The sequence below is a fragment of the Scyliorhinus canicula genome, chromosome 8 (assembly GCF_902713615.1).
Source record: "Scyliorhinus canicula chromosome 8, sScyCan1.1, whole genome shotgun sequence".
Classification (NCBI taxonomy): domain Eukaryota; kingdom Metazoa; phylum Chordata; class Chondrichthyes; order Carcharhiniformes; family Scyliorhinidae; genus Scyliorhinus; species Scyliorhinus canicula.
Genome location: NC_052153.1, coordinates 132952084 through 132963234, shown reverse-complemented (window position 1 = coordinate 132963234; position 11151 = coordinate 132952084). Strand labels below are relative to the sequence as shown.

Sequence of the window (11151 nt, the reverse complement as noted above, 5' to 3'; positions counted from 1 at the left end):
CCCAGTGGGGCTGAGAGGTGGGGGGGGGCACATGCATGAGGTTTGACCACAAACCCCGCTTGCCCCTACCCAATCCACAAGACTGACTGCCAACAGCTTTGGCCACTCAACTGGAAGTTCTGTTCTCATCTCAGGCATTCCCACCATCCTATCTTACACTCCAAGACTGCACGATTTGCTGTGAACATGAGGGTCACTGTTCGGTATCTACCTTACAATAGTTTAGAAGGTTCAGGGCATTCTCCTTTGACTATTCCATGACCACGTCTTCAAAAGTTGTCCACAAGTTTGTCCAGTTATCCAATAGTTCTGCTGTTCCAAAACTATTATGTTGATTTTAAGGCTGCAAGAGAGAAACCTAGGGAGCAACCATTGACACTTTGAGGAATTAGTGTTGCTTGAGTGGGCATAATTTCTTCACCTGACTCCATGCATGTCAATTGAGCTGATGCTAAATGTTGCAGCTGTGTAAGTGCCCTCATCTTGAACTTCATTTCCAGCTCGCCAGTTCTTCAGTCCCAGTGGCCCCCTTGTCGCGAGGCCTCTTCCCTTTACTCAACATTGCCCAGCCTTTTCAGAATGGAGCCCTTGCCTTGCAGTACACTGAAAGCCAGCATGCTTTAACCCTGATCTGGCCGAATGCCCACCCTGATCGGAAGCGGAAAAACCCAACCTATGTTCCTGGTATGTAGGTTGTTTGTTAAGTCTGGACAATGTTACTGATACATGTCAGTTTTGAATCTGTTATCTCCACACAAACTGCCTGGCTGGACATATATAATGGTTTTGATTGTTCTTGCAAAACAGGTTGAATGGCCCTGGAGAAGTAATCTGTGTACATGACCATTCTGCCCCAGCATATGAAATTAAGGGTGGCCTTGGTGTATAAGTGAATGTAGACCAATGTTTACTTACTCAGACTAATGCTGCATGGAGTGCAAAATGACCACTAAAAAATACACAGTCCCAATGGCTATCATAATCTTGCACCAGTGATACTGCAGTAATTTCATTCTTCCATCAGTGACTGAAAACAGCTCAGGAGTATTAGACAGCAAATTCACTTTTAAAGAACAAGCTAAGTTAACCCTTTCAGTGCTACATTACAATTTAAGATGCACAAGTATGTATTTGATTTTAAATGTTTTCTGCTAGAATGAATTTCTGCTTGTTCCTGAATATGACAAGCACCTACAAAACTACAGTATAGTTCATAATGAAAAGAATACTCAGAAGCAAAGTTTCAAACATTGTAGTTTGCTTTTACTTTTGCATCTGTTGCTAGAAGTGCTGTCTCAGTTCCAAAAGGGTTAGAACCTTAATAAAGAGGAATAAGGCAGAGAAGAGAAGTGGGGTGGGCAGAAGGAGGAAAAAGGACAGTAGAAATAGCGCTTAAGAATGAAGAACACATGTAAAAGAGAAAGCCGGCAGGCAGAGGGATGGAGAGCTTCTATAAGTCAGTGTTGCATCTTTATGATCTGCTGGTGGTTTCTGCAACCCAGGGCCAGGTGGTAGGCGAGTCATTTGGACAAATGTGTGGACAAAACCTTCTCCCATACATCTGTCATTGCACAGGTTTCTTCTATTAAGCGGAGACCAAAATAATTTCCTGTGTGGTGCTGCATGTTATGTACAAAGGGAGAGGGAGCATGCTTTAAATGCTTCCTGATATTATAGGTTTTAAATAGCCTGAAGCAGGAGCCTATATTTGGATGATTTATTGTGCTTATTTTAATTTCTGGTAGATTACTAAATTATTGTGACATTAAATTTTCAGCCACATCAGCTTTATTGAAGTAGAAAGGTTAAAAACAATGACTGTTTTGTGGTTAGAGAAATTTACTTCTCCCTGCATGACAATTATTTCAGTCGAAGTCAGGCAACTTGCCAGCAGTTGTGATTTACCAACTACAAACATAATTCTTACCGTGTCTTTAGAGTTGCAACATTGATTAGTTTTCATTGTCCCATGTTGAAACAGTTTGTTCAACACTCAACATTTCTGTGTACACGGTTACTATAGAACGCATGACTGCAAGCACTTTGTATAGATCTGCACGTTAGTATAAACCAGATGATAATAAGCCACGTTCAGTATACCCATTTAATAGTGGCAAACCTGAACTCATTCCTGTTCTATAAGAGGTCCAATTATAGCAATTGAGAATTAAGACTTAAAGGTGATACAAGCTGTGCTCCTTACTTCTTTATTCACAGGGACAGCTGGGACAGGGGGAAAACGTGAGGTTCCTCACAAAGCCGTGTTGTGTATCCATTCAGCAACTCCGGGGATGTGTTCAACAGATAGCAGCTGGAGATTGTTATAGTTGTGCCCTTACTGGTATGTAGCCAGACAACTTTTAAAATATTAACATTGTGTCTCAAAAATGACTGCAATTAGAAATACCATAATTAAAGCTTACCTAATGTGCAAGTTTCAAATATTATGTTCAGAGTTTAAAATAAACTTCTTCAGGGATATTTCATGGAACTGTATTTGTGAAGTAACCCCTGGAAATGTAAGCTTTTTCGATTCAAACCTACGTTTTGTTAAAATTACAGCTTTCACTGTACCAGAATCTGCCCAATCTATTGGTTTTTCCATGCTCCGATTCAAATATTAAAAATTATCCAAATTGGCATGCAAGTGCTGAAAGCTGAGTCTCCATGGCTGCATTTCAGCAGCGTGAGTAAAACTTTGGTTTATAATGTCCTGCCGTTTCAATGGACAATCAAGTTCCAGTTTCTTCTCAAGCATTGTGGTATAACCTGTGGTAATGACCGCATTACTGCCAGGAGCAAGTGTTATGGTGAGCTGCCGACAATCCCACTAGCTTCCCCATTATCCTCTTCACTGCCACATGTCCAGCTAGCTCAATAGTGTCAATATTATTGACAACATAATTAACACCTCTTTTCCATTGCCCACCCCATTGTAACTGCCCTTGCTTGGTTCTACACATACCAAAAGCAGAGCAGTTTTAGGGTGGGAAATGGCAGCATTGTGATTATTTTGTTTTTTTTTTTTAAATTTAGAGTACCCAATTATTTTTTCCAATTAAGGGGCAATTTAGCGTGGCCAATCCACCTATCCTGCACATCTTTTTGGGTTGTGGGGGTGAAACCCACGCAGACACGGGGAGAATGTGCAAACTCCTCACGGACAGTGACCCAGAGCCGGGATTCGAACCCGGGTCCTCAGCGCCGTAGGCAGCAATGCTAACCACTGTGCCACCGTGCTGCCCGCATTGTGATTATTTAACTGGGCTAGTCATCCAGAGACATGAGTTCAAATCCCACCAAGGCAGCTGAGGAATTTAAATTCAATTAATACAACCTAAATAAAAGACTCGTATAGTGACCGTATAACTACCAGACTGTCATCAAAACCCAACTGGTTCATTAATGTCTTTTAGGAAAGGAAACATGCTGACCTAACCTGGCCTGGCCTATTTGTGATTGCAGACACACAGCAATGACCCTTACCTATCCTCTGAAATAACCTAGAAAGCTACTTAGTTGCACTAAGCCACTATATTAAAGCATAATTACCACTCGCACAGCAAGTTCAAAATTCTCACAGGCAGCCAGGTAACAAATGCTGGTCTTACCATTGATATCCACATCTCATGAATGAATTAAATTTTAAAAATTTCTTCCACCCCTGTATGATAGAACATAGAACAGACAGTGCAGAAGGAAGCCATTCGGCCTATCGAGTCTGCACCGACCCACTTAAGCACTCACTTCCACCCTATCCCCGTAACCCAGTAACCCCTCCTAATCTTTTTGGTCACTAAGGGAAATTTATCATGGCCAATCTACCTAACCTGCACATCTTTGGACTGTGGGAGGAAACTGGAGCACCCGGAGGAAACCTACGCAGTCACGGGGAGAATGTGCAGTCTCCGCACAGACAGTGACCCAGCAGGGAATTGAACCTCGGATCCTGGCGCAGTGAAGCCACAGTGCTATCCACTTGTGCTATTGTGCTGCCGATTGGCATCCATATGGTACTCCTCAAAAATGTATATCTGGTTCTCGCCCAACCAGGGTGAGATCCAGATCGCAACATCTTGCGAGATCCCGTTAGATTCCACAAGGCATTCCGAGCTTCTCAAATACGCCCTCATCATGTCAACGATTTGGGCATGACAAGGCCATTCGGTCGCGCCCCACATGTCCTCTGATGGCACTCAGCTCTATCTCTCCAGTGTCTCTGTAATAGCAGGCCGCATATCTTCCAGCTAAACAAAGAGAAGGCCAAAGCTATCATCTTCAGCCACAACTATAAAAGTTATGCTCATACCATTGAACCCATTCACCTCCCTGAGCAGTACTTCAGGCTGAACCAAACTGTTAATTGGTATAGAATATGTGAAACCAGGATTCTGACAAGGAAGAGCTATAGTTGTATCAGGGTGTTTACTTAAAAACTAGTTCATTAACATTATGTAAAGTATGTACCTAGTGGGTTATAGGGAAGGCACATCTCTCCTCCGGGCCACCTGTCTGCTCTCTAGAGTGGCTGAGGTCAGTGCTACATCATCATGTGCACATAGATTAGCATATCCATTCTGTTAACCCTTTATACTACACCTTAGTATCTTATTCAGTGCCACTCTGAACATTTTATCCCTTATCCCCTCTCTCCATCATAAACACCAGCTATTAACACTTCCACAAAATTTCCTACCTTCAGATGGTTTGACACTGAAACTTACATCCATGCCTTTGTCACCTCTAAACCCAACAATCTCAATGTTCTCCTGGCTAGCATTCAATCCTCCTCCCTCTGCAGACTTCAGCTCAACTAAACTTCATTCTTGTATCCTTCGTACTATCAATTCCATTTACCTTCTTCCCACTTCGAGCATGATTAGTTATAGTATGGCTAGACAGTAAATAAAACTCTGTCTACTGTCCTCAATAATACAGTTAATTCCCAGTCTTTGACACTATGTCTTACTATGCCAGAATGAGCTTTTTACTTCCCACATCAGTCATTCTTATGGCTGATCAGATTGAGATCACTGACTTAATGGCAATTTGTCCTGAATCATGGGAAATTTTGTTCTCTGGACTCATACATTAGGAGTTGAGTTGAAGCAGCCTGAACCTGTTTCACATAAAACCTTTATAGCTAGCAGGAGGAAGAGACTTTCACTCCATAACTCAAGGCTGGATTTGACCTCTGGTTCCTGAGGTGAAAGGGCAGTGTGCTAATGCACTGCTTTACTTGACCTCTTTGGTCTTTGAGACTGTGCTGATCCTGCATTTTATTGCGAAAAAAACACTTTTTATTCATTTTTCTTTTTCTTTCCATGCCTGCTAGTTTTCAACTCATTTTTGCCTATCTTACACCATCCTTCACTCGGTAGTAGAGGAAAGGACCACATTCCTTGTTTCTACACAATTTGATTATTATAAACCATGTTTGGCTGAAACCAATGATGGTAAAGATAATTTCTGACTCATTTTCTCCGTTCCTCTTTCCTGAAGAAGTTAATTCCCTCACTGCAAGGCACCGTTCCCCAGATGTCATTCACCTTCCTGTTCAAAGTACTGCTTGTTCATAGGAGACTTGATAGTAGGTTGTGCAAATGCACTGGGGATCTACAAATCAACCTAATGCTCTTTTTATTTTAAAGGAAAAGCAAAATATTGCAAATCTGGAATAAAAGCTGAAAATGCTGGAAATGAAACTCAGCAGGTCTGGCAGCATCTGTGGGGAGAGAAACAGAGTAAACATTTCAAGTCTGCATGATGTTAACTCTATTTCTCTCGCCACAGATGCTGTCAGACCTGCTGCCTTTATCTAGCATTTTCTGCTCTTCTTACCTTGTCTGATATCCCTGCACACATAATTCTGGTAGGTGTTGATGGACAGGACAAGAACAGGAGTCTGCCTAGTTTCCCCTTCCCTAACCCAGGGCAATGAGGCTAACTGAATCAATTCTGCTGTTCCCGTAACTGCAATAAACCAGCTCACCACAGATCCATATTGAACCTGGAATCTTTTTGGTGAAGCATCAAGGGAGCTTTGATGATAAAGGTTTTGGAGGGACGTTTCCTCTGTGAGTTTTATGAGGAAATTGTAAACAGCATATGGGGAAAGTTAGGTCAAATAAATCGAGAGTGCCCTCGATGATTAGAGAAGTAGAGGAGAAGATAAAAAAGGAGGAAGTGCGTGTATGACAGATGTCAGGTGGAAATTGCAATGGAGAATCAGGCTGATTATGGAAGGACCAGAGAGCAAAAAACTGGTAAGAAAAGCAAGGATTGGACATGAAAAGAAAATGGCAGCTAACATAAAAGGGAATACTAAGGTCTTCTGTAGCAAAAGAATAACAAGGTGGCAAAAAAAAGAGTAGGGCCTATTTAGGATAAAAGGAAGGGGGCTTGCATCTGAAGGCAGAAAGAAAAGCGGAAGCATTAAATGAGTACATTGCGTCTGTCTTTACAAAGGAAGAAGATGCTACCCTGGCCGAGATGAGAGAGAAGGTAACTGGCACACTGGAAGAATTTAGAATTGAGAAGGAGGCGGTATTAGAAAGGGCATCTTTACTTAAAATAGATAAGGCACTAGGACCAGATGAGATGCATCCAAGCGTTCTGAGGGAAGTGAGAGTGGAACTGTCAGAGCTACGAGTGATAAGCTTCCAGTGCCAGAGGACTGGAGAATTGAGAATGTTCCACCCTTGTTCAAAAAGGGATGTGAGGATAAAGCTGACAACTACAGTCCAGTCACTTTGATTTCAATGGTAGGAAACTTATGGAAACTATAGTTCGAAACAAAATCAATAGTCACTTGGACCAGTACAGGATAATTAAGGAAAGCCAACATGGATTATTTTTTTTAGCAAACAATTTTATTGAGATATCTTACGCATATAGAAAAAGTGGCATTGTTCAGTACAAAAAAAGAAGTCAAGACACAAATTAAACATAGTGCAAACCACGGCTCTGATCATGCACAGACCTGCCTCAATATCCCCCTAATCTGCTCTACTCTACTCTACTCTACCCTAGCCCCCCCACACCCCCCCCCCCCCCCGCTGACGCTTACTCCTCTGCGAAGAAGTCAATAAATGGCTGCCACCTTCGGGCGAACCCTAATAGCGAACCTCTCAAGGCGAACTTGACTTTCTCCAGGCCAAGAAAGCTTGCCATATCCGATAGCCATATCTCAGTCCTCGGGGGCTTTGAGTCCCTCCATGCTAACAGTATTCATCGCCGGGCAACCAGGGAAGCAAAGGCCAGAATGTCGGCCTCTTTCTCTTCCTGGACTCCTGGGTCCTCGAAAACCCCAAAGATTGCCACCTCAGGGCTCATTACCACCCCAGGTTTCAATACCCGGGACATGACATCTGCGAATCCCTGCCAATACCCCCTGAGTTTAGGGCACGACCAGAAAGAATGTGCAAGGTTGAAGGATAAACCAGGGGAGTAAGACTAGATAGAATTCTCTTTCAGAAAGCCAGTGTAGACTCAATTGGCTGAAGGGCATCCTTCTGCACTATAAGGTTCTGTGATTTTGCAATTTTGAAATAAAGGTTTATGATTTAGCTACAAAAACGGGCAGAGGAAATCTTCCTCCTTAATATTTATTCCTGATACAGAAAGACAGAAGTCCCTATGAAATTAAACGCATTTTTACTAAACTGGAATAAGACAGGCTAAAAATAAAAGAATCCTCTTCCAAATTAACACATGTGATATGTAATAATTAACAGTTCTACGTGATAGCTGACAGTAAGATCATGCTTCTTACAGCAATATATATATCTATATAAATCAGTCCTAAGAATTTAACTTATCTGCACATCAAATGCACGGGCAGCACGGTAGCATGGTGGTTAGCATAAATGCTTCACAGCCCCAGGGTCCCAGGTTCGATTCCCGGCTGGGTCACTGTCTGTGCGGAGTCTGCACGTCCTCCCCGTGTGTGAGTGGGTTTCCTCCGGGTGCTCCGGTTTCCTCCCACAGTCCAAAGATGTGCGGGTTAGGTGGATTGGCCATGCTAAATTGCCCGTAGTGTCCTAAAAAGTAAGGTTAGGGGGGGGGGGGGGGGGGGGTTGTTGGGTTATGGGTATAGGGTGTATACGTGGGTTTGAGTAGGGTGATCATGGCTCGGCACAACATCGAGGGCCGAAGGGCCTGTTCTGTGCTGTACTGTTCTATGTTCTATGTTCTAAACCATTATTTAATTTCTGTCATTCTTTCTATTTGAATAAAATTGGAGCCCATGAAATGGTTGTCACCTTACACACTCCAGAGGCAGCAAGTTAAGAGCTGTTTTGTTTGTTTATTTTGAAGCAAATGGTGAGTTATTTATGTGGGGAAGAAATTGTCACGTGATTGACGCAAACCGACCAGCATCGCATAAATTCTGGAGTCCACAGAAAATTGATCTTGGCATTCAGGATATCCACAGCGTCAGTTGTGGCTACTGGCATGCCACAGCCCTCACAGGATATCCTGCTGGTAAGAGATAATTTGTCTTATATCATTTTGCATAAACTAAGCTTAAGATTTGGATAATACATTCTTCACAGAAAAGTTCAGCCGCATAAATGTTCTGTGCTTTTGTGCATATTTTTTCCGAACCTAGAGCACTGTAACTTCAACAAACATCAAATGTGTAGTTTTTTTTTTGGTAAGTGGGAATGTGTACTTTAAAAGCTGGGCAGGAAACCTGACACAGGATAGGTCAGCAGAATGTAGCCATTAGGGTATGTTTAGTGAATTCGCACTCCCAGAATGCAGCTTTGTTCAGTAGAATGCATTTTGGGAATTTCAGCACAATGTTCAATGAACCACAAGGAATATCCACCCATTAATGTTCCTCTATTCCCAAATCTAGATATGCACTCCATACAAATAAAGCTCCATTACAGGAACATTAATTCATAAAATATACCTCCTAATACCTAGTTATGCATGTTCCATTGTCACAAGAGCAAATGTTTCAGTATACCAACTGCACAATTCTGCTGAACAAAAATATACATACATATATGACAGGAAAGTTGAAGAGATTTATTTGCATACAACATTATGTGGTACAAAAGTTAAATAAACATCTTCTAAATATTTCTGGTGCCGATGAGTATAGTCTCCTCTTCTACTCAAGAAGAATTAATTCTTTTATTTTGGGCAATTTTGATGGCAATCAATCAAAATGGCAGGTGCTCACAATTTTATTTATGTTGGTTTTATCGAACACAGCCTCCAACATGGGAACAACATAGACCGAATTTACGGGTGCAATTTTGAACCCTCACTCTCTGTCTTTGAGAAACACGGCACAGGCTCAAAATCCAGAGAGAAGCGAAAAACGTGGTTCTCTCCGGCACAATTGGCTTTTTGAATCTACCTTATCCCTTGCCAATGGAGTAGTGCAAATCACATGACATGAGCCCAGAACCTCAGTTTAACTCATTAGTATGTAATTAGAAAGCACATCCAGACCTTTCCCTTCACAAAATCTTCACCCAGAGCTGACGTGACGTCTCGACAGCATCATTTATACAGTGTCTGGCCAGGTGTGAGCAGTCGAGGGAATTGGTCCAGGGCTCAGAGGTAAGTATAGTCCTTGGGAGCTTTGGGGGGGGGGGGGGGGGGGGAGAGAGAGAGAGAGAGAGGGGGTAGACGGCCGTACCCAGGCAGTACCTTGGCACACGTTATCACTGCCAGATTGGCACTGCCAACCTGTGCCAGAGGCTGTGCAAGGGCAGGACCCCAGTGGGAACCCCATGTGGAGGGGTTCGTATATGATGCATGGGGCAGGGGGAGAGCAGACATGGGGGATGGATCTGCCAGCTATGGCTGTCGGGAGTGGGGGAGTTCTTCTGGCAATGACTATCGGGGGCAGGGAGAGTCCTGAGACATCCAATATTTGGCCTGGGTGCTATCCGGCTGCAGCACTGGTCAGGGTGCCTTTTGAAGATGGTGTCCTAATCTGTTTGAAGCCGGTTTCCAGCTCTAAGAATCACTCCCTCACCAGAGTGATTGCGTTAACTACATCCACTTACTCAGGCTCAAGATTCCAAGAGGAATTCTGCTGACAGGATTCATTCCACTTTTATCGCCGGGACTGACACTTTGCCATTGTATGGTAAGATCCCGCTCTATATGTGTTTCCTTTCAAAACCTGTGATCAGGTGTAGATGAAGGTGATATTAAATGGGAAATGTTAAATTGTGGTTTAAATAGTAAGACTGTTTGATTTATTTTATGCATATTGATGGTTAAAATTAACTTTCAGTTTAGAATTGTCCATTAGTAGAATCAAAACTGAAATGATTAAATGTTCTGCACCTTACCAATTGTGAAAAGTTCACATGACTTTGGAAAAATGAACACTGGATGTTTTTCCTTCCCTTTGTGACAACACTGCAATAAAGTATACTTGTGTCTTTCTTAATAATGGCATGGTGACATGGTGGCTAGCACTGGTGCCTCACAGTGCCAGCGACCAGAGTTCAATTCTGGTCTTGGGTGACTGTCTGTGTGGAGTTTGTACATTCTCCCTGTGTCTGCATGGATTTCCTCCAGGTGCTCCTCCCACAGTCCAAAGATATGCAGGTTAGTGAATTGGCCATGCTAAAAAGAATTGCGCCTTAGTGCCCGAAGATGTGAGGGTTAAGTGAGGTTAAGGGGATTGGGCAGGGGATGGGCCTCGGTCGAGTGCTCTTTTGGAGGGTCAGTGCAGACGCGATGGGCCAAATGGCCTCCTTCTGCATTGAATGGATTCTATGGAATTCAATGGACTCTATTCAATGTGTGTGTAAGAGGGATATGCTTTCCTACCCTTCGGGTAAGAATCCCAGTTAAATATTTTGAGCAACAAGCTTTTTATACATTTAAAAATAAAAGAGATTATTTATTATCTCACAGTTGCAATGTAATTTAAAATACATACCCTCACACACACAAAGGTTAGAAACAGAAGGTAAAACAACAAGGTTGCAACTTAAAATTATCTCAGCCTCTTCTGTGACAGGCCTGTAGTTTCTTAGGTGGAGGTGATGCCTGAAATGTGAAATGAAAGTTTGGTGAAGGAAAGTAAACTGCAAAGTTTCTTGCAGTCGAATTTTCACAGAATTGTTTCTCGGGTGAACCCAAAGTTGGAACAGGTTGTGGGGA

The 11151-nt window shown here is 42.6% G+C and overlaps 1 protein-coding gene across 1 annotated transcript in view; it reads left to right on the top strand.

Moving 5' to 3' along the window:
• Positions 1–618: 618 nt before the first annotated feature.
• LOC119970512 overlaps positions 619–11151 on the top strand; it is a 52851-nt gene continuing 42318 nt past the window's right edge. Inside the window, exons 1-3 of the mRNA XM_038805270.1 lie at positions 619–684; positions 2218–2341; positions 8320–8487. Coding sequence (XP_038661198.1) covers positions 640–684; positions 2218–2341; positions 8320–8487 — 337 coding nt within the window. The 5' untranslated portion in view covers positions 619–639. The remainder of the gene's footprint in view (positions 685–2217; positions 2342–8319; positions 8488–11151) is intronic.